Raw genomic sequence first — 26652 nt, 5'->3', positions numbered from 1 at the left:
CTGGTTTGAGTATATTAAAAGTCTGTGTTTTTCACATTGCATTCTAAGCAACTGTATTGAATGTTAATACAGTGGGTATTTCATTTTCTTACATTATAATTTAGAAGTATTTTATCTTTAATTGTAGTCATTTGTATCCCTTACGTACCAGCACAACTCTTTCCCTGTTCTTTTAGGAGATGTACTGTGAATAATATTTGCCTCTATTTGTGGAGTCTAGTATTAAGAAAAAATCAGTCTCTAACATTTGGTTTTGCTTTTTTTCATTGTTTAAACCAGGGCACACTTCTAATAACATAGCAGTATATATTATTTTGATTCTTGAAGATCTGTTTCTTAATGTGACTTATTTTGGGCTGATGGGAGTATTGTGTTGGAAGTTAGTTTTATTTGACATTGTTATAAGCTTAAAGATGCAATATCTGATATTGGGATGTCTGGTTATTTCATGGCTGCGCACTATAGTCTCCTCTTGTACGTATGCCATCTACTTGAAAAACATTTCTTGTTTTCTAAAGAAAGCATTTTAAGGGAAAAGAACACCATTCAGGTACTGCAAAGTCCTAAAATGTGTCTTTAGCGAATGTTAATCTGTTTTGTGGTTCATTTAGTGTTACTTTGTTGGTATGTTTTTATAGTTGGAAATCTTAGTGATTGACAATTAATTGCAATTCTTATATCCCTTACAGTTTTGGTTAATGGACAAAATATAATAACTTTATTAAGTGTTACCCTGTAAATTCACAAACTTAGTGGTCTTGGTTAAATGGTAACTTTTTTCTATTAACTAAAAATTTTTTTTCTGTAAGAGAAATACCTGGGCTCAAATGTTATTGGTAATATAAAAAAGATACATGTGCTTCTTGTTAGTATCGATCCTTTGATGCATTTTTTAAGAGTAGAAATGCAGCAACCATTAATATTTAAAATATTTGAGTCAGCTGTGTGTTGTCTCTTCATATAAGTCTACACTGGACAGTAGTTTTGCAATTAAAACTTGTGGCATGTAATATTCTAAAGCATTGAAATTTTTTAGTCTTTGTACATATAATAACCTGAAGTTATAAAAATTGTTACTTTTAATTATTACATACTGTTAAAGTGGATTAAGAATTGTTTTCCAAGTAAAGTCAAATGAATGAAAGCTTCCCTTTTAGAATAGCATGTTTGAGGAGAAGCATTGGAGGGTGACTGAGTAGGCCTATATTCTAAGAAATGGCATCTCTATTATGAAACCATAATTTGTGTATGGAAGTAGTACAAAAATGATTCATGTAGCATTATACTTACCTATTCTAAAGGATTTTGAGGTTTCTGATTTTATTCTTAAAATTAAATTTGTTTTAGAAAATTGTTTCTTATTAAATCCAGAGTTAACTAGCTGCATATAATTTCATTTTTAGTCTTTCTCTGCTAGGTAATGAAGTTGAGCTTTTGGTTATTCTTTGTTATTAAACGTTTAAATTCTTGGAAATAGCTTATCCCTTGCTTTGACTGTTCCCTCTTACACTCCCAATTTCTCAGGATCTAAAGCCCAGAACAGATGTGGGTAATTAAGCAGTCTGTAAGTTTCTTGATGACTGTTTTCTGGTTGTTTGTATTCAGTGCAGTGGTAGATTCTAAATGATTAAACTTAGCAGTGAAAGTCCAGGACCTGTAGTTTATGGTTTACCCATTTTGATGTGAAACTCATGCACTAGGAAGTATACAGATGTTCAGACTTGTTTCCTCACTAGCTATATTATCTGTTGTGTTTGATTTTAATAATAGCAGATTCATAGGCTTTTGATACAGCAAGGTTGTACTATCCTAACTAAATTAAAAGGGGGTTTTATAATTTTGAAAGCATATGGACCTAATAATTTTGTTTAAAAATAGAATTTCCAATTAAGACGCTAAAATGTCTGATATTAAATCTGTTCTAGGAAGTACAAGTAGTACTAGTGGTAGCAGTGGAAGCTCAACTAAAAATATCTGGGTTAGTGGACTTTCTTCTAATACCAAAGCTGCTGACTTGAAGAACCTCTTTGGCAAATATGGAAAGGTACACTTTTTATCTGTCTTTCTAGTATCTCCATTTGAAATGGGGATTATATTCAAAACGGTATTATATAAAACCTTCCAATTTCTTGATTTTCTCAGGATTGGTATAGACATAATTACTGAGTTCTGTGGTACTGGTGAATATTGTCATAAAATCTCACCCGGAGCCCTGGGGCTCTTTCTATTAAAAGCTTGTATTTTGAGCCTATTTCAGTGAAAAACTGCATTTTGTTTTTCACATACATCATGATTTCTCTAGAAACTAGAGTATCTGAGGTTGATCTGATCATTTGGAAAATATAGGTAGACTTGTATTAGACCATGGGATATAGAGTTTGGGGGTCGGGTGGGAACTAATGTCCCTGTCATCATACAGATTCTAATACAGTAGTGGAGAAAAATGTAAAACTTGGGGCGCCTGGGTGGCTCAGTGGGTTAAACTGCTGCCTTCGGCTCAGGTCATGATCCCAGGGTTCTGGGATCGAGTCCCGCATCGGGCTCTCTGCTCAGCAGGGAGCCTGCTTCCTCCTCTCTCTCTCTCTCTGCCTGTCTCTCTGCCTACTTGTGATCTCTCTCTGTCAAATGAATAATAAAAAATCTTAAAAAAAAAAAAAAAAAAAAAAAAAAAAAAAAAAAAAGAAAAATGTAAAACTGGTAAAAATATACTTAATTAAGTTGTGATATATGCTATGATGGAAAGAGTTGCTAAGAGAGCAAAAAGGGGAGGGTTTACTATAGTTCATTAGGAAAGGTTTCCCTGGCATATAAGGGAACGACCTAATAGAGAAGAATAGTAAATAATTAAATGACTAAAATAATAGTTAATAGTTTTTGAATTGCATTGCAGTTGATCTCTCTCTCTTATGGCAGTCACTGCTTTCTACCATTTATTTTTGGTTTTCATTATACATCATATGTAATCTCCAGTGTAAGCTCTTTGATAGCAGAAACTTTATCTGCTATACTTTGTGTGCACACAGTGGGCTTTGGAATACTTATTAAATTAATGACCAGTATTGGCAAATGACCATTAATGAATATTTTAAAAATCTATCCTCTTGATTTTAGGAGGTGTTTTTTTTTTTTTTTTTCTTCTAATATAAAGAGTTACCTGAGTGTTAAGGATTCTTGTAGGTGTCAGATACAGAACACTGAGAATTGTAGTTGCATGGTCAGCGCTGGTGATTTATTGTCGGAAATCCAAAACCAATATTTTAATGCTGGCATTTTCTGGGACTAAAACTGTGCAAAGGACACCCTGCACTTTATAACAAGACCTTGGGTTTAAAAATCAGGTTGCTGTTGGGGCAAGTCTGCCTTTCCCAGAGTTGAGATAAAAGCTGATAGTTTCCAGCCATTCATACCACACAGCCTCCTAAATTCCCTCTTTACTTCTTCATGGCATTATGTCTGTCTTTCTCTTTGCTCAGCACTAGATCACTTTTCTTCTTACTCACCCATCCCTTGTCTCTCTTAACTATTTTAGAGAATTTAAATTATTTGTCAATTTGATATTGGTATAAATCTTAAGAGCACAGACTGGAAAGTATGTCTCTTTTTTTTGTAGGGAGTGTTTTTAAAGACTGCTGTTTTATATGAGGATAATTCTTTATTCATTTTTTGAAATTAATAGTTACGCATTATAGAAAATTGTTAACAATCATTTAGAAACTTTCTAGAAAGTTGCCCTTTTTTTTCCTTCCCTTTAAGAGATTTAGGGTGGGCTTATGATAGGGGAAGTTTGGCTCAGATATAATTGAGAATATTATTTCTTCGCTTTCATTAATTGTGCCAATTTCATTGATGTGACTAACTGTTTTGGCTATATATTTGAAAAATTAATAAGAAAAAATTAGGTTAAATTGCTTTTTGACACTTTAAATTGTTCCCCTGAATATTTACTACATACTTAAAACAAAGTAGATAGTGATCTCAAGAATATGAGACAGAATAATATATATCCTAAATTTATCCTTCATTATGAATTTCTGTCTTTTGAGTAGTCATTTTATTTGAATAGTCTTACTTCTGAAGTTTGATCTTTTTAGAATGTATGTAGTTGTAAAACTTTGTAAAGTGTTACCTTATCTTATAGGTTCTAAGTGCAAAGGTAGTTACAAATGCTCGAAGTCCTGGGGCAAAGTGCTATGGCATTGTAACTATGTCTTCAAGCACAGAGGTGTCCAGATGTATTGCCCATCTTCATCGCACTGAGCTGCACGGACAGCTGATTTCTGTTGAAAAAGTAAGCTTGCCTAAATGCGTATAAGAGGGAGGTTACTTTGAGGGCCACTAATGCCCAATTTCAAGAGGTTATACCAGTAGGGAGTACAATTTGGTATAATTTTTTAAGTATTTTTATTTTTTTACTTCCATGTTTTCCAGATTTTCTCCTAGAAGCATACTGTTTGTGATCATTAATGTTAACTTACGTTTTTGTTTTGTATCCTATTTAAACCTTCAGGTTAAAGGTGATCCTTCTAAGAAAGAACTGAAGAAAGAAAATGATGAAAAGAGTAGTTCAAGAGGTTCTGGAGACAAAAAAAATATGAGTGATAGAAGTAGCAAGTAAGGATTTATTTTTTTGATAAGCATGTAGACTTTTCTGGGAAACTGATGAAGTAGTTCTCACTGTGTTGTTTTCTTGGGTGGTATGGTCAGGACACAAGCCTCTGTCAAAAAGGAAGAGAAAAGGTCATCTGAGAAGTGTGAAAAAAAAGAAGGCAAGGAGCCTAAGAAAATAGAAGGTAAAGACGAGAAGAATGATAATGGATCAAGTGGCCAAACTTCAGAATCGATTAAAAAAAGTGAAGAAAAGAAGCGAATAAGTATGCTATGTATCTTTCTTCTCAGTCCCTTTCTAATGCTTTCTACTACTTCATTTTTACAGTGGAAGGGAAGACCTGAGATTGCAGTCCAGAGAAATATTTTAATTTTGTTGTTAGATGTCACTGTGGTAGAAAAGGAGGTCCAGTAGCACTAGTTGTCTTCTTTTCTACCCTTGGGAAACAGATGTATTCTTTTCAGCTGAGCCCCTTTGCTGGAGACCTGGACTGGCAGTAAATGGTCACTGATTTGTAGCTGTGTAACTGAGTTGGGATCTTTTGGTATTGCAGAAAGTATCTATGTTTGTGGGTTGAGTTATTTTTTAAAAACTGGACAAATTACATTCAGATAGAGTTAGTAGGTTCTTTTTTTAAATTTCTTGCACTGGTTGTGAATATCTGGCTATTCTAAGAATTCAACATTTTTACATTACATTTATTGTCTTTTTTAATGAAATGTTTTTTAGGCATTTGTTTATCTACTTTTTTTTCCTCTTAGGTTCCAAGAGTCCAGGACATATGGTAATACTGGACCAAACTAAAGGAGATCATTGTAGGCCATCAAGAAGAGGAAGATATGAGAAAGTAAGTCTCTGGGAGGGATGCTGTGTATTATTTTCCCTGTTTCCAAAAGAAGATAATTTAGTATTATCATTTTTTGCACATTTCTGTTCTTGAAAATCTAAGAGAAATGGAATATCATTACTCATTTAAACTTTTTAAATGACCAGCCTAACTTGAAAACCAAAACCCCAAATTATTTTAACTTCTAGCTCTGTTACAACTTTTTTTTTCTGTAGATTCATGGAAGGAGCAAGGAAAAGGAGAGAGCTAGCCTAGATAAAAAAAGGGACAAAGACTATAGAAGGAAAGACATCTTGCCTTTTGAAAAGATGAAGGAACAAAGACTAAGAGAGCATTTAGTTCGCTTTGAGAGATTGCGACGAGCAATGGAACTTCGAAGGTAGGAAAAGAGTCTATTTTATACCTGTCTTTAACTATAGGTACAAATTTAATGCTAGTTACAAACCAGATTTCTAGAAATTGTATTCCCACAGAAAGCTATTGGCCACTTTTAAATGCAGTAAAACCTAATGATTTCTTAAGTTTGTATAGCATTTTACCATTTACAAATTACCTTTCCAACTGTTACTTCTGTCTCAACTGTTCTTTAAGATTAGGTGTGCCCATTATATAATTGAAAAAAATGGAGGCCCAGAGAGGCTAAATGACTCTTCCAATGCCACATAGCTAATGAGTGGCAGAGTCGGGACTCAGACCCAAGTCTTCTGACTCCAAGTCCAATGCTCTTTCCTCTACTCCTAAGCTGCCGCCATGAAAAACATGACTTTACAGAAAAAAATGATGTTGAGATAAGATAGTGTAAGCTGCAGTGTTCAAAGTAGCATGTCGACATTTTAGGAAAAATTGATTGTACTTTGGATTAGAGGCCAAGTGAAGGAAGATTCGCCTTCTGAACCTTACTGTGTTCAGGCTCTATCTCAATGCAAGCATTCTCTTTAAAACAAACTGAGACAGACACTTCATTGTTAGTGGCAGTATCTCAGCAGTTCACCACAAATGCCACCATTGCTTTCCTATAGCAGTTTTTGGATGCCACTTAAAATATTCTTGTCAAAGTGTTTTTTAATATAAATTTCCAAATATTAACCTGTCTCATTGATAGGTTATCTCATGGGATTTCGTCTCTTCATTCACAGGAGTGTTAGGAACAACCAGACACATTTCACAGCTCAAATAGTACTGTGATTGCCACATACTTTAGTAGAAGGAAATAATTCTGGTGTTACTCAGAACCATTTTTTTCCTCTTTTTTTTTTTGATGAAGTCCCAGTATTCTGAGATTCCTCTTTATATGATAAGTTAGGATGAGAGAGTAGAATCTACCAGAGCAGTGATTCTTAGGTCTGTCAGAGAAGCACCCCTTTTATATTTAAAAAAAAAAAAAAAAAAAAGTCGCAGCATTTTCTTCACTCTGCTGAAAACTAATTGATGCATAATAGGCCTACAAATGCATAATATGCCTTTATAAATAATTTCCAAAAAAACAATATAATGCCTTAATTCTAACCTAAAGAAGAAATAAAAGCAAATTATAATGAAGCATATATTCCAGATATGAATGTTTAGGCACGACTCTCTAGAAGACCTAATGAAGTAGTCAGATGTTTACAGCCCTCTTTAGACTCAATGAAAATGTGACAGCTACAAATGCAGACTGATATTGGTGTGTCATTTTGGTAAGTCAAATACCAGGAGTGGCGTTGACATTACTACCTGATTTCTGAAATGGTGAACAGCTCTTGGTGAAGGTCTTGAAGTATTTTTCCTTTAATTTACATGGAGTTGTATTTCTTGACATTTTAGTTTTTATATAAAAACCATGCCAAAGCAAATAAACCAACCTAACATTTATTAGAAACGAGTCAAGTTTTAGGCTACGATTTTTTTTTAAGGTGATTGTGTTTTGTTTTGTTTTAATTACATGAATGTCCATTACGGCATTTGAAAGGTGTAATTGTTGGACAGTTTTTGTGGTGCAGAGCTATTCTGATTTTTGCACGCTTCAAAAGATATTTAGGATCTTGGTTCCCCACTGCCTAAATGCTGCTAACAGCCCCCTTGGTCGTTTGTGATAAAATGCCCCTCAGATTTCCGTGGGTGCAGCACTGAGCCGCTGAGAACCACTGGGTTACTAGAAGACATGCTGGTAGAGTCCATGGAGGGCCTTAGAGTGAGGAGATGACAAAAACGTGACTTCTGGTCCCAATACAGTAACTTCATTGAGTTCAGCAAACATTTGAACTGCCTCCTGACTCAAAGAAGCATGGGCCGGTGAACACTAAGAAATTATATGTAGCAATTGCTATAATTCGTGTTGACGGGTATGATCCCAACTCATCAAAATAAGGTACACCTTGTTTAAGGAGGTAGACCATATACTAGGTACTGAAAATTTTCCTCTCAAAAACAGTAGAAGTTGTAGTTTTGGAAATTGATATATGTAGAATATCTCCTTTTTAAAATGTGGATTTACTAATGGGCTATTATGGGGTTTTTATTTAAACAGGAATCCTCTAAGAGGCAACTACTCTATAAAATTCAGCTGCTCAGTTGACAGTCTTAATAAATAAGTGACAGCATTGGAATCTGTTTAAAGTTTTCTTTTGAGTTCTCTTTCCAATTACATTAAAACTACTTAGGTTGAGTTGAAGTTTAAAATTGCCAACCTCAAGGAAAAATTCAAACTCAAAAGCTATTCTCTTTCACACAGTGCTAGCATAATTTAAGTATTTCTAAATACTGATTTTTGTTAGACGAAGAGAGATTGCAGAAAGAGAGCGTCGAGAGCGAGAACGCATTAGAATAATTCGCGAACGGGAAGAACGGGAACGCTTACAGAGAGAGAGAGAGCGCCTAGAAATTGAAAGGCAAAAACTAGAGAGAGAGAGAATGGAACGCGAACGCTTGGAAAGGGAACGCATTCGTATTGAACAGGTGCAGTCAGAAAATCTTTTCATCTTAAATAACTGACCTTTTTCAAACCCTGTGATTTTTGCCCTAAAATTTGCTTTACTTGTTGTAAAGCTTCTGTAGAATGAGCTCAGTTAATGAGCATTTATTAAGTGTCCCTGAAAGATAACAATCACTTAGGTGCTAGTTCAAAATACATTTAGTTGTGACTTTGTTCGAGCCAATTGGTAATAACCCAAGCTCTGCAATCATGGCAGCCTAATAGTCTGAGCATAGGACTCTGAGTCCAGAGTAATTGTAATCCAGGCTCTGTCACTATCCCAGTCTCCGCAAATAATAACTTATTTCCTTACATCGTAGAGTGGGAATGATTTCCCAAGGCTGGAAGGAAATAATGCCTCTCTTTGCAGAACTGTATCCAGGTTTTTAAGAACTTTGTATCTAATTCCCTTCAGGTGCTTTTGTTTCAGTCAAATGATGAAACTAAATCTGACCTTCCCCATTACCTGCCAGCTTCCACCACCCAATTTCCGTTATTTTTAATGTTGCAGAACAGTAGCCATAGCCTAGATTACTGATTTCTGAAGTCAATTTTGTGTACGTATTTGTCCCAGGTGTGTGTTTTGCCCGGTGCTTGCCTTTGGTGGTTTCTTAATGACAGGATGAAAACAAGGTTGCGCATGTACTTACCTTATGTTTTCATTTTGCATTGGTTGGTTCTTCCTTCTGTGTTGTCTGAAGGAACGTCGTAAGGAAGCCGAACGTATTGCTCGAGAACGAGAGGAGCTGAGAAGGCAACAGCAGCAGCTTCGTTATGAACAAGAGAAAAGGAATTCTTTGAAACGCCCACGTGATGTAGATCATAGGTAGTTGCCTGCTTTCTTCTTTAACAGCGCGTGCTATCTTAGGCCTTTCAAACTGATTTAAAGCTGATTGGAGGAGTAGCAAGTACAGGCAACCATGCCTGGAATAAAAGGTCCTGATCAGTAGGGATGGGAATGGATCCCGTGCTTGTCAAGTAGGAAGAGTCTGCCCTTTTCCCCTTTCCCTTCCTATTGCCAAATGTTTTTCCATTATGACTGGAAATACTTCACCATCATAGGCTTCAGGGATGGTTCTCACACTCAGACCCATTTTGAGAATTCTGAGAGGGTAGTGCAGATAAATTTGGAGGTTGCAAACTGGGAAGGATTGCATTGTGTGTTTGTGTTCATGCTGCTTAATAGATTTCCAAATGCAGTCATTGAATTTTCTTCATATAAGTTCTGTGAGACTTAATTGATTGTGGTGAGAAATACATGGAATGTATGAATTGTGCTTGGGACTTACCCATCTAACCTTCCAGAAGTTAAGTGTGACTGAAAAAAGTTGTGTACTATTAGTTAGAATTTTATTATAAAATGGTATCTGTCTTTTCCATTTACAAATTTTTAAACAGACCATTTTTCACCTGTTTTCTCTCCTGTGAAATTCCTCTAACATTACATGACTCTGTGCCATCTGATAGTTAATTCTTTGCTAGTTTGTTCTTGTAACAAAATGTTTTATGTCTTGAGTTTATTAGCCTTCTGTATCCACAGTTCCTAGTATGTGGTATGTATGACTCCAAGTTAGTGTTGTTGGATTATTATTAAACTAATTTATATAAATAAGCAAATATTTCTCTTCAAGGCGAGATGATCCTTACTGGAGCGAGAGTAAAAAGTTGTCTCTAGATACAGATGCACGATTCAGCCATGGATCTGACTATTCTCGCCAGCAAAACAGATTTAATGACTTTGATCACCGAGAGAGGGGCAGGTTTCCTGAGAGTTCAGCAGTACAGTCTTCATCTTTTGAAAGGTATATAGATATCTTGAAAGTTACTATATTTGGGGGGTCCTGGGTGGCTCCGTAGGTTAAACATCTGCCTTTGGCTCAGGTCTTGATCCCAGGGTCCTGAGATTGAGCCTCATTTCGGGCTCCTCCTTGCTCAGTGGGGAGTCTGTTTCTACCTTGCCTATCTGCCTCTTCCCCAGCTCATGCACTCTCTTGCTCACTCGCTCTCAAATAAATAAGATCTTTAAAAAAAAGAAAAAGAAAAAAGATTTTGTTGTATTTGGTGTGTGAGCCTTGCTAATGATAACTTTGGTTCTCTATTAAAATCTTAAGTACTGGGCACCTGGGTGGCTGAGTGGGTTAAGCCTCTGCTTTTGGCTCAGGTTATGATCTCAGAGTCCTGGGACTGAGGCCTGAGTCGGGCTCTCTGCTCGGCGGGGAGCCGGCTTCCCCACCGCCCCAATTCGGCCTGCCTCTCTGTCAAATAAATAAATAAAAATTTAAAAAAAAAATGTTAAGTACTACAGGTCAGATCGAGTGTTCAGAACAAATCCTACATTTGGTTTTTGTTGTTATTAATGTAAATGTGATTCAGTATTCAAAATTAGTTTGAGGTCATGAGTTTGAGCCCCATGTCAGGTTATAGAGGTTGCTTAAATAAATAAACCTTGAAAAAAACTTTAGTTTGACAGACCACCATAACAAAGTTGATTCGCTTTATCCTCTTAACATTGTTTAAAACTAGGTGGGAATACTGTTAGCTTTTAGCATGGGGTGTGTCTCAGCTGTTGAGAACACTAGAACCTCCTTCATTCAGGCTGGTAGTCACTTGAGTGTTTGATGTTAATTCCTCCCAGATGCTAAACAACAATCTCCATACCAGGCATTTAGAATATAAGTTATTATAATCAACAATTTATAAATTGTTGATTATAATCAATAATAATCAAGTTATTATAATCAATAAGTTATTATAATCAATAAGTTATTATCAATCAATATAAGTTATTATAATCAACAGTTGTGGCTTTTCTGATGGCTTTGCCTTAAGTTAATTTTTAAAGAAGCTGTGATTTTTCTAAGTTATCCAAGTACAATTACGAATAAGGCCAAGTGGGGCACCTGTGTTGCTCAGTGGGTTAAAGCCTCTGCCTTTGATTCAGGTCATGATCCCAGAGTCCTGGGATCAAGCCCTGCATCAGGCTCTCTGCTCAGCAGGGAACCTACTTCCCTTCCTCTCTCTTTGCCTGCCTCTCTGCTTACTTGTGATCTCTGTCAAATAAATAAATAAAATCTTAAAAAAAAATTGTGATTTATTAAAAAAAAAAAGAAAAATGAATAAGGCCAAGTAAGTACATCTCAGACCTTTGTTCTTTGTTTTGGATAATCAATAGGCGAGAACGCTTTGTTGGTCAAAGTGAAGGGAAAAAAACACGTCCTACTGCACGAAGAGAAGATCCGGGTTTTGAAAGGTATCCCAAAAATTTCAGTGATTCCAGAAGAAATGAGCCTCCACCACCAAGAAATGAACTTAGGGAAACGGACAGGCGAGAAGTCCGGGGAGAACGAGACGAGAGGAGAACCGTGATCATCCATGACAGGCCTGATATCACTCACCCTAGACATCCTCGAGAAGCAGGGCCGAATCCATCCAGACCCGCCACCTGGAAAAGTGACGGCAGCATGTCCGCAGACAAACGGGAAACAAGGTATCTGTTTAGTTGCCAGGGCCCAGCCGGTGGCATAGAAGATATTTGTGTTCAAGGAAAAAGAGGTGTAATAGAGTTTTGATCGAAGATGTCTTCGGGTTTTATTTAACAGAGTTGAAAGGCCGGAACGATCTGGGAGGGAAGTTTCAGGACACAGTGTGAGGGGCGCGCCCCCTGGCAATCGCAGTAATGCGTCAGGCTACGGAAACAGAGAGGGAGACAGGGGCGTGATCACGGACCGAGGAAGTGGAACACAGGTAAATGCTTAAGGATGTATTGTCACCTCTTCAGGAATAAATTCCCGGGATTTACCATTTTGATGGTCTAGATTAGTTAGAACGATTGGGAGGCGAGCTCTTAAAAAAGCTCTTAGTATTTTTCATATTTTTACTGTCAATAATTGAACATTAATAGTCCAAAGAAGTAGGATGCTAGCCCTAAAATTCTTATGCCATTTTTCTTAAAATTCCTGCTCAAATTTGAGCATTGTTAAATTTTGTAGATGAGCCTTCTTAGAGATGAAGGTTTTATTTCCTTTTAAGAAATTGAGGCTTTTAGATTAGCAGGGAAAACTTTGACTTCAACTGTGTTTCTCTCACTTTTAACTTTTTTTTTAAGATTTTATTTATTCATTTGACAGAGACAGTGAGAGCAGAAACACAAGCAGGGGAAGTGGGAGAGGGAGAAGCAGTTCCTGCCAAGCAGGGAGCCTCATGTACATGCAGCTCGATCCCAGGACCTCGGGATCATGACCTGAGCCGAGGGCAGACGCTAAGCAAATGTGTGACCCAGGTGCCCCCCCCCCCCTTTTAAATACTCTCCTAGTGGGGCACCTGGGTGGCTCAGTGGGTTAAGCCTCTGCCTTCGGCTCAAGTCATGATCTCAGGGTCCTGGGATCGAGTCCCGCATTGGGCTTTCTGCTCAGCGGGGAGCCTGCTTCCTTCTCTCTTTCTCTCTCTGCCTGCCTCTCTGACTGCTTGTGATCTCTCTCTGTCAAATAAATAAAATCTTTAAAAATAAATAAATAAATACTCTCCTAGTTAATTAAGTAGCTTAGAATATAGAACTGAGATAAAATTTTTGTCTCTTTTTTGTTCTTTTAATTCTAAAGGTAGGTGAGTGGAATAGTTCATATTTTTTAATTGCTTTTTATTCTTACGACACTTTATTGACTTGAATATTTTGTAAGTTAATAAAGTATCTTCATCTCTTAGCAACTCAGATGAGCCAAACCTTTTTTACCTAATCTGAAAGCATTCTGTTGATGAAATACTGGCATATTAGTTGACAGTGGCATAAATGGAATATCTTCTTAAATTATATACAACAAAGAATTCTGAAGTGTGTTTGTGGTTTGTGTGTGTGTCCATCCTCCAACCTGATGGTACTCTAATGCTTTGTCTTGTGTTTGAATACCTGTTAGATTTTATAGCAATATTTTTTACTGGAGGAGTTTTTTTAATCCCTTGGCATACTAGCTAATACCACTATACATTTTCCATTTCATCTGAAGCATTCATGAAACAGATTTGGGCCTGATGGCATTATCAGCTTTCCTGTTTCTAATAAATAGAAAGTTAGTAGATTTTTTTTTTAAAGATTTTATTTATTTATTTATTTGACAGACAGAGATCACAAGTAGGCAGAGAGGCAAACAGCGGGGGAAGCAGGGTCCCCACTGAGCAGAGAGCCTGATGTGGGACTCGATCCCAGGACCCTGAGACCATGACCTGAGCTGAAGGCAGAGGCTCAACCCACTGAGCCACCCAGGCGCCCAGAGAGTTAGTAAATATTATCAGTAGGTCAATTAGTTCATTGAGCTCTTTATCCTGAGCAGAACTTTTAAGACAGGGTTTGTAGTGCAAACATTCTGCCTTAGTTGGGGTAAAAACTCATAGATTGGCCTTTGCATTCTGATGTCCATTTAGAAGAGGTATCCTGAGGTGGAGATCTTTCTCCTACCTTGAAAATGCTGTTTTTTGTTTTGCCAGTATCATCTCTCTGTAGAGTACCTTCAGCTTTTCTGTTGACTAAGTATCATCACTTAGTCTGCTGTCCTTGGATCCTTCGTTCTATGGCTTTTGTTTCCTTACGTTCATTACTCTCTTTCATAATCATGTATGTAAGACCTTGTAAGAGTCATAACAATAATGAGTCCTGTGTGAAATAGGACAACTCCCATGTTTGTGCTGTTTGCATGTCGTTCTTACATTTACCCTCATTTGTCTTACTGTTTTACCTTCTCACGTATCTGTTGATCCAGGCACCGTACACACACAGATCTAGAAATACTCAAAAGTCAGAAAGTACGTGCATGCTGAAAGGTATGGAAATAAAAGTTACATTGCTCCCATACCCTACCCTGAAGCCTGAGCAGCTTCTCAGTACCAAACAGGTGGAAATGCTTTCCATGTGCTGTGGTATTATTCAACCTTCTTTTCTTCTCAAACACCTTACTGGTTTGTTTCGGACATTAAGTGCACACCGGCATAAGTGAATGGCCATGAGGCTGCAGGTGTTGTGACTACTTTTTTTTTTTTTAATTAACATATAATGTATAATTAGCCCCAGGGGTACAGGTCTGTAAATCGTCAGGCTTATACACTTCAGAGCACTCACCATAGCACATACCCTTCCCAATGTCCATAACCCCACCACCTTGTCCCTACTCACCTCCCCCTCACAACCCTCATCAACTTTACTTTTAATATGTAATTCTTTAGCACTACCCTGAGGAACGACATGTGGTTGAACGCCATGGACGGGACACAAGTGGACCAAGGAAAGAGTGGCATGGTCCACCTTCTCAAGGGCCTGGCTATCACGATGCAAGGCGAATGGGTGATGGCCGGACAGGAGCAGGCATGATAAGCCAACACATGAGGTAAGTACTCAGTTAAGACTTCACTGCAACCATTCATCCAAACCTTTATCCTTCTTTAAAGGGCAGTATAGTTTCTGAGAGATTGAATTGCAACTAGTAACAGCCCTACTTCTTCCAGCACATTTCCCCATATTAACCCCAGATCTCCCAGAGATTATATGCAGGGCAGCGGATGTTAATTTGTTAGTTGATATTCTTCATTGTAAGTTCATCGATTGGCATTCTGCCATAGGGATTGAGATACAGGGATGTGTGTGCATCAGAATCTAGTAGATGGAGAGCACTAACTTCACGTCGGAACGATCATCTTGTTCACTACTTGGCACTACTAAAGTCTTCGAATGGAAGAGAAGACTGAAAGTACATTCTGCTCCCTTCCTTCTCCAATAGCTCTAATGAAACTGTTGGATATTTCACTAACCCAAAGCCTGTTCATATTCTCAGAGGCGACCTTTTTTTTTTTTTTTTTTTTTTAAAGATTTTATTTTATTTTATTTGACAGAGAGAGATCACAGGTAGGTAGAGAGGCTGGCAGAGAGAGAGAGAGGGAAGCAGGCTCCCTGCTGAGCAGAGAGCCCGATGTGGGACTCGATCCCAGGACCCTGAGATCATGACCTGAGCCGAAGGCAGCGGCTTAACCCACTGAGCCACCCAGGCGCCCCAAGAGGCGACCTTTATCTTCGCTGTGTACCAACATCCATCGTGGCCCCTCAGCCAGCAAGTCTTTGGTCTCTCCCTCTCTTCTGTGCCCTCTGTCTTTCCCATTCCCCTGTCTTGGAAGAGGGGGCGGGCTTGCTGATGCGACTTACTTCTTTGCTGTGGTCGGTTCTGCTGTCAGACTTGAGTGAGTGTTTATTGTATCTGCGCCTGCGTGGCCTCATCACTCATTCTGTCTTTGGTTTCAAAGGTTACCGGTGCCTTTTTTCTGGATACATCTGTATTCCTTTATTTTCAGCTGTCAGTCTCCTTGGTGGTTAAGCACTGTTGCTCACTGTGGCTTCTCTTTTTCGGCGGGCGGCGGGGGGGGCACTTCTCTATTTTCTCAGGCATCCGACTTTCTTTCTGCCCCTTTGGATTTCCTTTGCTGGCTCCTTCAGATAGTTGAACTTGAGACACTGCTCTTGATATTTAGCTCTATATTATGATCTTTATGTAAATGCTTTGCCGGCTGCATAAATTCTGGCAAAGTCATTCCTGTCCTGATTCAGTCCTTCATGTTCCGTGTGTTTCCGCCAGCTTCTTTTAATTTGCCAGTGCCACTGTGCATTTTGTTCACCCAGACTGGGCCTCATCTTTTATCTCCCTCCACTCCTAGCCTAAATTTCTAAATGTGGTTCCATTTAAGAAAAATAGTTGCAATAGCTATGCCATCTTCCTCATTTCAGCTTATCAAATTAGTGTTTTATCTTCTCTGTTACTCATACTCTTAAAAAATTTAACTATTTATTAGAACTGTGTTGTTGTACCATTATTTGCTCCAAAGCCAGTGAGCTGCCTCTCTGGTCACAGATCTAACCTGCCTTCCTCAGCCAGGGATTCAGACCTTTATGTCGTCTGATTTTACTCTCCTTAAGCTGCTTCACCATGAGTTTATCTCCCAAATTGGTTGTAGGGTGTTTTGATGGGTCTTTTTTCCTGTGTTGCTCATTATTACCTACTACGTTGCTGTTAAACATATTTTTTAAAAAAATCCATCCTCCTCCAAAAGAACTCCAGAAACAATTCTGTGGTGATGTCCTCTAGTTCAGAGGTTCAAATTCCTAGCTGATGCCGATGCTCCTGATCTGGGGATCACACTCAGAGCCTCTGGCTCCAGTCCATTCATGGTGCATCTCATCATTTGGCTCACTATGAAGTGAGAGTGCCCAAGTTCAAATCCTTGTTCCACCACTTATTAGCTGTGATCTTGGGCAAGTTGCCTAACCACCAGATGCCAGTTGCTTTATCAGGAAAGTGGGGTTAGTAATGGTCCTTACCTCACAGGACTGTTGAAAAGTGTAACTTATTTAATATGGGTAAAGTACAAAGAACCGTGCATGGTAAATGATAAGCACTTAATAAGTAGTAGCTGCAATTCTTTTGTTCTTGACAATTTTTTCTTTTAAACCTTTTTCAGTAATGCATCCCCAATTAATAGAATTGTACAAATCAGTGGTAATTCCATGCCAAGAGGAAGTGGCTCCGGATTTAAGCCTTTTAAGGGTGGACCTCCACGACGATTCTGAGAATTAGCTCTCTGCCATGGTTTCAAGATAATTTATTGAAATCTCCTGTAAACTTTACTTGACTACTTATGAAGAGGACCTCTGACTTGCTTGAGAGTTCTGTCAGACTTTTCTTTTTTTCTCATTTTTTAAAATTTAACATGATTGCTTTTCTCAATTTTGGAGAAGATGTTTAAATAGTTCCGTTGTAACTTTTACTAGTTTTGTGTATCATTCAACTTTTTTTCTTCCAGCACCGAAACACATTTGAAAAGATGGAATCCAAACCATTTTGTTTAACGCTGTGTGAATATAAAGAGTAGTTTGCAGGTGTGTGGTCGTAGTTTCATTTGCAGCATTAGCTCTGTGGTGTCAGGCTCTAGAGTTCCTTCTTGTCACCAAGCGTTTTCAGCCTCCATTTTGAAGGCTGTCTAAGCTTAAAAAAGTCTGCTGTCTAATTTTTAGAGAATAAGATTGTTCCTTGCATTTCTGAGTATTATGTAACCTATTTTTGCAGAAGGTACTGTTACATTAAGTGCATCTGTGTATCCTGGTTTAAAAAAAAATGTACTCTTTTTTGAAATAAACCTTCATATTCTGTATAGTTGCTAAAGCGTTGAGAACCTTTTTAACTGTAAAATGAGAGCTGATTTTCAGGTTAGTGTAGCAGCACACTTGTTCGGGTTTGCATGGTATGAAACCAAATAGATTCATGAAACCTTGGCCATGAGGTTTGTATCACTTGAGGTTTTTAGACTGAGTTGTGCAGGTAAGTGCACTTTTTTAGGTAATCTGCACTGTTTGGTGGATAAATTCCATCTCTGGGAATTGTGTGGGTACTAATGTTTCCATGTTCCCAACTATGTTGAGAACTGGAAAAAAACAAACAAACCCAGGTTCTAGCTTGGTGAATCAGTTGGGTTTTGTAAATACTTGTATGTGGGAAGGCATTGTTGTCTTTTTGTGAAAATAAAAATCCACACCTGGAAGTGTATGTGTCTTTGTTTCCAGCTCTTTAGGTGTTAGTCCTCCAGCCCTTTCTGCAGTTAAACTCAAAGGAAGTGCCTAGGTTTAGAGCTATGAAGGCAGTCCTTCGGGCTTCGTTTTTGGAAATAAATCTCACTTTGATTTTCACTTCAGTAGCTGGGTAGTACACTCTGGTGACGTGTTGGCGAGTTAACCACTAATCTTACAGCTTTTTTTTTTAAAAAGGCATCTTTTCTAGGAAAGCCCTTTGACGTAAATTCTGAATGCTACCTCTTAAGGCCTCCCTATTCCTTCCTATCAATCAGTGATGAATAACCCAAATGGTCTAGATTCTTGGATATTTGAGCGGTCTGGATGCTTGTATAAAGCGAAAGATTGGGAATAAGGGATCACCCTGAGGCCACCTTTTGATTTGAGAAGTAGTCTTTGTAGGAGTTCCTGTAAATGTCCACGGGTGGCCACAGTCGGGTTCATGAGATGACTCAGACCCCTGAGTGGCATGCGCAGCCACCATGCTCTGCTCTTTGGCCTTTTGGGGAACTGGCACTTCTGTATTGGTCTGGGTTTCGTAATCTTTTTGGCCCTTCTTAACCCCACAACTGACGATTTCAGTTTGTAAAGGTTGCTGGTTAAATAGAGAAATGCATTGGTACAGCAGGACAAAATTGGAGGTCTTCTGGGGTGAGCTAGGGCAGTGGTTCTCAGAACCAAATGCCTGGGGGTGGGGCCCAGGCATATTTTCCACAAAAATTCCCCTGGATGATTCCGATGTGCAGGTGGCATTGAGAATCACTGATAGCGTCCAGAGTAAGTAAAACCAGATGCTCTTTGACAAACAGCCAGTAATTTTATGGGTGGGAGAGTTTTTCTCCTCACTACTCAAACAGATGTTATTTTGGTTTTAGAAACCCCGTCTTTTGCCAGTGGGAATGAGATGGTCTGATTAATGTAATTTTCTGATTAACTGATTAATAACTTAATACACTTGAACCACTCAGGAATGGGCAAAGGAGGACTTGTGCACCAACTTGTGTACAGAGCTTTCAGAACTGTCCTGGTTATGCTGTGAAATCTGAAAATTATTAATATTATATATTACTGTCATTTGTTTTCATTCTGTTAGCTAGGGGGTACCCAATGAGAAGGGTTTAAAAGGGTTTCAGCATAGTACCAAGATTGACAGACTAGATCAAGAGAAGTCTTGGAGTCTGGTTCTGATCCTACTAGCTGAAGCATATAATTAAATCCTTATGGACCCCCATTTCTTTTTTTTTTTTTTTTTTTTTTTTTTAAGATTTTATTTATTTATTTGTAAGAGAGAGAGAGTGAGAGTGAGCACAGGCAGACAGAGTGGAAGGCAGAGTCAGAGGGAGAAGCAGGCTCCCTGCGGAGCAAGGAGCCCGATGCGGGACTCGATCCCAGGACGCTGGGATCATGACCTGAGCCAAAGGCAGCTGCTTAACCAACTGAGCCACTCAGGCGTCCCTGGACCCCCATTTCTTTATCCCTAGATTTAATACCTTTATGATTCCTACTGTCCAACTTCCATTATAATAAAAATTCAAAATACAGGCAGCTCTGGGGGCACTTGGGTGGCTTGGTAGGTTAAGCATCTGACTCTTGATTTCGGCTCAGGTCACTATCTCAGGCTTTTGAGTTTGAGCCCCACATTGGGCTCCAGGCTCATTGGGAAGTCTGTTTCTCTCCCCCTCCCTCTGGCCCTCCTGCTGCTTGTGTACATGTTCTCTCTCTAAAAAAAATACAGGCATCTCTGATCATTCAATCACAGGAAATCAAAGGGAAAAAATTTTTCTTACACAAGGTAATTATATGTGTGTTCTCCCCATATTTGATCTATATATTCAACATATTTTCATTCAAAATCCCAGCATGCTTTTTTGGTAGAAATTACCAGTCTGATTGTAAACCTTACATGGAAGTGCAAAGGAGTGAGATTAGTCAAAGTAATTTTTAAAAACATAGTGTAATTCCTCCAAGTTGTTACTTAGCTGATTACTGGTGTCAGGTATAATATGAATGAGTGATTCATAGAGTCGTCACAGAAGTTACTGTTATATTGAGTACTTACATGTGCTGGGCATGTTACTAGGTAATTTACATGCATCAATTAATTTCCACAACAATGTTACGTTTTAGGTGTAGGTACTATTCTAAGTACTATTCTGTTGTATATGAATGGAAACTAAAGAAGTTTCCCCAAGGTAATAAAGATAGCAAGTGGTAGAACCAGGATTCAAACATAGGCAGATACTTAAATAAATAAGAACATCAAATCATTTCATCCAGTGTAGGGCATGTATGCAGGGGTGTGTGTAATGTTATAGGAAACCACATTTTGCATCAGCAACTTCAAGGGTAAAATTGCTCCTCGGGCTCATCAACACTTATTATTGTCAGTCTTTTTAATTTCAGCCATTTTAATTGGTGTATAGAACTATCTCGTGGTATTTACATTTCCCTGCTGGCTTTTGATGTCAAGTGTGTTTTCATGTGCTTATTGACCACTGATTGGTCTTTGTGAATTGTGTCTTCAAATACCCATTTTTTTAATTGTGCTTTTTGTCTTATGGAGTTGCAAGATCTCTTTATGTATTATGATTACCAGTCCTATATCATATATATATAGGGAATATTTTCTTCCAGTCTGTGGTTTGCCTTTTCATTTCTTTCTTTTTTCTTTTTTTTTTTTAAGATTTATTTATTAGCATGCTAGTCGGGGGAAGGGCTGAGGAAGAGGAGAGACTCTCAAGCAGGCACTCTTCTGAGCACAGAGCCTGATAAGGAGCTCTATCCTATATGACCCTCAGATCATAACCTGAACCTAAATCGAGATTTGGGCACTTAACCGACTGAGCCACCCAGGCATTCCTGCCTTTTCATTTTCTTAACGGTATCTTTTGAAAAATATTTGCTTTCTTTTTTTTTTTTTTTTTTTAAGATTTTATTTATTTATTTAAGAGAGAGAGGTCAGAGAGCACAAGCAGGGGGAGCAGCAGAGGGAGAGGGAGAAGGGGAAGCTCCTCACTGAGCAGCAAGCCAGATACAAGGCTTGATCTCAGGACCTGACCTGAAAGCACTTAACTGACTGAGCCCCCCGGGCACTCGGCTTTTTCATTTTTATAATGGTATCTTCTGAAAAACAGTTTTTAGTTTTGATAAAGTTCAGTTTATCAATTTTTTTTCTTCCAAAAGTCAGGGCTATTTTTGCTCTAGGTAGAAATCTTTGCCTACCCCCAAGATCACAGGTTTTTCTCCTGTGTTTCTTCTTGGCCTTTTATAGTTTTAGCTTTTGATTTAGTTTTTACATTTAGATAAAATCCATTTCGGGTTCATTTACATATGGCATAAACTTACGGGTTAAGGTATATTTTTTTCTATATGGAAATTTAGTTTTTCCAGTATAATTTATTGAAAAGGCTATCTTTTTCCTAGAAATGACCTTAATCACCTTTGTTTTTCTTTTCTTTTTTTTTTTTAAAGTAGGCTCCACACTCAGCCTGGAGCATGAAGTGGGGTTTGAACTCACAACCTTAATATCAAGACCTGAGCTAAAGTCTAGAGTCAGGCGCTTAACCAACTGAGCCATCCAGGTGCCCCCTTAACATCTTTGTTTAAAAAAAAAAAAAAAATCTTAAAATCTATATGTGTGAATCCACTTTGGGATTTTGTTCTGTTCTGTTGTTCTCTATGTCTGTACTTTTGTCACAAGCACCACACTGTCTTGATTACTGTAATTTTATATTAAATCTTAAAATCAGGTAATATTCTTTCAATGTTATTTATGTTATTCAAAATTATGTTGGCTAATCCCACTCCTTTTAATTTTTTAAAAGATTTTATTTATTTGACAGAGACAGATCACAAGTAGGCAGGGAGACAAGCAGCAGGGGGCAGGGAGCCGGCTCCTGGCTGGGCAGGGAGCCTGAAACGGTGCTTGATCCCAGAACCCTGAGATCATGACCTGAGGCAAAGGCAGAGGCTTAACCCACTGAGCCACCCAGGCGCTCGAATCCCACTCCTTTTAAAATCAGCATGATAATTTCTACAAAACGTGCTGGGATTTTGAATGAAAATGAGTTAAATACATAGATTAAATTTGGAAAGAACTGACATGTTAACAATATTGAATCTTCTAATCATAATTACTGTATCTCTTTATTTAATAGGCCTTCTTTAGTATCTTTTAGCCATGTGTTATAATTTTGATTGTGTAGGACATAATACATTCTTTGTTAGCATTTTTGATGCTATTGTAAATTGTATTTAAAGTATTTAATACTGTCCATTGCCAGTACATAGAAACATAATTGATTTTTGTGTATTGATCCTTGTATCTTTTTAAAAAAGATTTTAAGTAATCTACATCCAACGTGGGGCTTGAACTAACAACCCTGAGATCAAGAGTCTCATGCTCTACTGACTCAGGCGCCCTGACCTTTGTATCCTTTGACCTTGTTAAATTGACTTAATAATTCTACTAGCTTTGTAGTAGATGCCTCAGGGTTTTCCACATATACCATCGTGTCTACCATTGTGTCTCATGGAAACAAAGGTAGCATTAGATTCTTCTTAGCAATTTCAGTGCCTTTTTCTCTCCTTGTCTTAACTGCACTGGCTAGTATCTCCAATAGAATGTTGAATAGGAGGTATCTGTTGAGGGCAGATACTATTGTATGGTTCCCAATTTTAGGAAGATGGCATTTAGTTTCTTGCCATTAAATATGATGTCACCTATGAACTTTTTATTTATACTCTTTATGAGGTTGAAGACGTTACCATGTATTCTCAATATACTGGGAGTTCTTGTTATAAATGGATACTGAATTCTGTCAAAGGCTTTTGCTGTGTCTGTTGCAATGATCATATGGGCTTCCCCCTTCATTTTGTTAATATGGTGAATTACATTGATATTAAAATATATCAGCCTTGCTTAGTAGAGAAAATCCATATTTAGGTATGATTGATTGATGGATTTATATCTGTCTAATTGCCAGATATTGATTATAGCTGGGTCTGGTTTATTAAAATTTTAAGGATTTTTTTAAAACTTCTTACTGAGCTGTAATTCATATACCATCCAATTCACCTGCTTAAAGTGTGCAACTCAGTGATTTTAGTACTTTCATAGATCACCACAGTGAATTTTAGAACATTTTCATCACCTCAGAAATGCTATACTCTGTCACCTCCTCACTCTCTCATTTCCCTGGTCCTCCCCAGTCCTAAGCATCTACTGATTTATTTTCTGTCTATATATAGATTTGGTAATGTGGGGCATCTTATGTAAGTGAAATCATTTGTTATCTTTTGTGACTGGCTTTTTTCCAATTAGCATAATGTTATCAAGGTTCATCCATGTGGTAGCATGTTATCAGGACTTCATTTCTTTTTATGGTTTAATGAGTTTCTGTTGTGTGGATATGCCACATATATCCATTCTACAGTTGATGGACATTTGGTTTGTGTTTGCCTTTTGGTTTTATAAATAATACCGTTATGAACATTCTTGTACATGTTTTTATGTGGGCATATGTTTTCATTTCTCTTGGGTATATACCTAGGAATGGAATTGCTGGATCATATGCTAACTCTCATCGCTTGAAAATCTGCCGGACTGTTTTCCACATTTGCCCTTTCATTTTATATTGCCATCAACAGCATGTGTGGGCTCTGATATTTTCACTTTCTTACCAGAGCCTGCTTACCTTTTTCACCAGTCTAGTGGCTGTGAAATGGTATCTCACCGTGGTTTTAATTTACATTTCCCTGATGGCTAATGACCCTGACCATCTTTTCCTTGGCTTATAGGGCATTTGTACATCTTCATTGGAGAAATGTCTGTTTAGACCTTTTACCTATTTTTTAAAATTGTGCTATTTGCCTTTTTGTTAATGAGTTGTAAGAATTCTAGGTAGAAGTCCCTGTTAGATGTGACTTGCAAATATTTTCTCCCATTATGTGGATTGTCATTGAACTTACGGTACCCTCTGAAGCACAAAAGATTTTTTTGTTGTTCTTGTTTTTTATTTTAAGATTTTAAAAAATATATATATTTATTCAACAGTCAGAGATCACAGGTAGGCAGAGAGGCAGGCAGAGAGAGAAGGGGAAGCGGCTCCCTGCTGAACAGAGAGCCCAATGCCAGGCTTGATCCCAGGACCCTGAGATCATGACCTGAACCGAAGGCAGAGGCCCTAAACCACTGAGCCACCTAGGTGCCCCTGAAGCACAAAAGTTTTTAATTTAGACTTAGTACAGTTTATTTTTTTTTTCTTACTGTTTGTGTTCTTGGTGTCATTTCTAAGAATCTTTTGCCAGAGCAGAAGTCATGAAAAATTACCACTGTGTTTTCTCCTAAGAGTTACACAGTTTTAGCTCTTATATTTAGGTGTATTATTTATTTTGGGTTAATTTTTGTATATGTAACAAGGTAACAGTCAAATTTCATTTTTGAAAAGACTATTATTATTTTTGAAAATATTATTTTGAAAAGACTATTAATTGAAGAGTTGTGACACCCTTGTCAAAAAACCGGTTGATCGTGGACAAATGATTCTATTTCTTGACTCTTAGTTCTCTTTCATTGATCTATTTCTCCTTTGTCGGTATCACACTACCTTTATTTTTGTTGCCTTATAGTGAGTTTTGAATTTTTTCTTTGTTGTGTTGTTTTTGTTTTGGTGGTGGTAAGAGTTTTGCATTATTTCCATGAAGAATAAATAGTCTGTAGTTCTCTTGTAATGTTTATGAGGGTAATGCCGTCTGCATAATGTGATAGAGAAATGTTTTTTCCTTTGTCTTTTTCTGAGAAAGTTTTACAAGATGGCCTTTTTTCCTTAAATGCTTGATAGAGTAACTATCTGGGCATGGAATTTTCTTTTGTGGAGATGTTAAATTTATAAATTCAATTTCTTTTTTTTTCTTTTTTTTTTTAGAGATTTTATTTATTTGACAGAGAGAAATCACAAGTAGGCAGAGAGGCAGGCAGAGAGAGAGGAGGAAGCAGGCTCCCTGCTGAGCAGAGAGCCCGATGCTGGACTTGATCCCAGAACCCTGAGATCATGACCTGAGCCGAATGCAGCGGCTTAACCCACTGAGCCACCCAGGTGCCCTATAAATTCAATTTCTTAAATAGACATAAGACTATTAAGATTTCCTGTTTCTTTTTGAACCAGTTTTTATACTTTTTGTCTTTCAAGGAATTTATCCATTTTACATAAGTGAGCACATTTATTGGCAGAAAATTATTCACTATGTTACCTTTTCCAATCTGTAAGATTTGTAGTGATACCACATCTTCCATTTCTGATATTGGAAATTCTTTTCTTCTTTCTTTTTGTCTCAGTCAGTCTGGCTAAAGTAATTGTCAGAGGTTTTTTTTTTATCCCCCAAGGACCAGCTTTTGGTTACATTGATTTTTTTTTTTAATCTTTTGTCTATTTTCTACTCATTTTTTCTGATCTTATTCTTTGTTATCTTCTGCTTGTTGGGGTTTAATTTGCTCTTTTTCTCTCCTTAAGGTAGAAAGTTTGATCATTTTTATAGGCCCTTCTTTTCTAATTAATTGTTTTATAGATTTAAAGATTCTTCTTTAAAGATGGTCGGCACAATATAAAAACACTTGGATAAATTAAAGGCAGAACTCTGTTACTTAAGTTTTGATCGAGTAAAAGCTCCCATGCGGTGCAGCACAAAAGTTGCACCTAGGAACATGGTAACAGCAAATTAGAGAAGTAAGGGGCAGCTTAGATATGGCAAGTAGGATGAGGTTAGCTAGGTTTCATGGGCTCCCCTGAGGATCATCTATTTTAAATAATTTCACTTGGCAGCATAGGGACCTTAGTTGTCTGGTACCTGGCCCCAGGTTAATTAGAGTTGGGTGCATAGTACCCCAGAGTAGAAGAGCTCAGTAAGGGAATTGGCTAGGGTGTGGACTCAGCCACTCAAGAAGGGAAACTGACTTGCTACTTAGGCCCTTTAAATTGGGTCAAGAGCATTTTTAACTTTTAGAGCTATTTCCTAAGGAAATGAAGTATAGATCTTAAGGAGCTATTTGCATGTCTGTGTTCACTACAACATTATTTATAGTAGTCAAGACCTGGAAACAACCTAAATGTCTATTGATGGATAAAGAAAATGTGTGTGTGTATACATACTACACAATGGGATATTATTCAGCCTCATAAAAGAAGGTAATCTTGCCATTTGGGATCACATAGGTGAACCTAAGGGATTTCATGCTAAGCAAGCCAGACACAGACAAATACTACATGATCTCACTGATACGTAGAATCAAATAGTCAATTTAATAGAAGAAGAGAGTCTAGTGGTGGTCAGTAGGACGGGAGGAAGGGGGAGATAGGGACGTGTCAGTCAAAGGGTACAACATAGTGACTCTAGGTAGTACTGTATTGTATACTCGACTTTTGTTAGTAGATCTTAAGTGTTCTCCCTACAAAAGAAAGGAAGAAAGGAGGGACGAAGGGAGGGGAAGGAGAAAGATAGAGAAATGGTAACTGTTGAGTTGATGCTTATGTTAATTTGCTTGATTGTGGTGATCATTTCACAATGTATACATGTCAGAACAAGCTGTCCACATAAGTATACAGTATGTTACTTATACCTATGTGTTCATTCTACCTCAAAAAGCTGAAGAAAAAAAGTAT

General features: G+C 37.7%; 1 protein-coding gene across 7 annotated transcripts in view; it reads left to right on the top strand.

Annotated features, from left to right (window-relative positions):
- The window catches only part of SLTM (SAFB like transcription modulator), a 62474-nt gene that overhangs the window by 27021 nt on the left and 8801 nt on the right, over positions 1-26652 (top strand). For 6 of the 7 annotated variants that reach the window (XM_059180635.1, XM_059180633.1, XM_059180636.1 and 3 more), the window contains exons 9-21: positions 1926-2044; positions 4139-4288; positions 4508-4611; positions 4705-4871; positions 5368-5453; positions 5669-5832; positions 8207-8387; positions 9105-9229; positions 10035-10205; positions 11576-11890; positions 12003-12147; positions 14614-14774; positions 16891-17967. In XM_059180635.1, the coding sequence (XP_059036618.1) occupies positions 1926-2044; positions 4139-4288; positions 4508-4611; positions 4705-4871; positions 5368-5453; positions 5669-5832; positions 8207-8387; positions 9105-9229; positions 10035-10205; positions 11576-11890; positions 12003-12147; positions 14614-14774; positions 16891-16999 (1997 nt within the window). In that variant the 3' untranslated portion in view covers positions 17000-17967. Of the gene's footprint in view, positions 1-1925; positions 2045-4138; positions 4289-4507; positions 4612-4704; positions 4872-5367; positions 5454-5668; positions 5833-8206; positions 8388-9104; positions 9230-10034; positions 10206-11575; positions 11891-12002; positions 12148-14613; positions 14775-16890; positions 17968-26652 lie in introns of those variants that run through there. The other variant, XM_059180637.1, reaches the window with a different exon arrangement.

Source organism: Mustela lutreola, chromosome 7 (genome assembly GCF_030435805.1).
Source record: "Mustela lutreola isolate mMusLut2 chromosome 7, mMusLut2.pri, whole genome shotgun sequence".
NCBI classification, from domain to species: domain Eukaryota; kingdom Metazoa; phylum Chordata; class Mammalia; order Carnivora; family Mustelidae; genus Mustela; species Mustela lutreola.
Note: the sequence above shows the minus strand (reverse complement) of the source record. Positions and strands in the feature narration are given on the sequence as shown.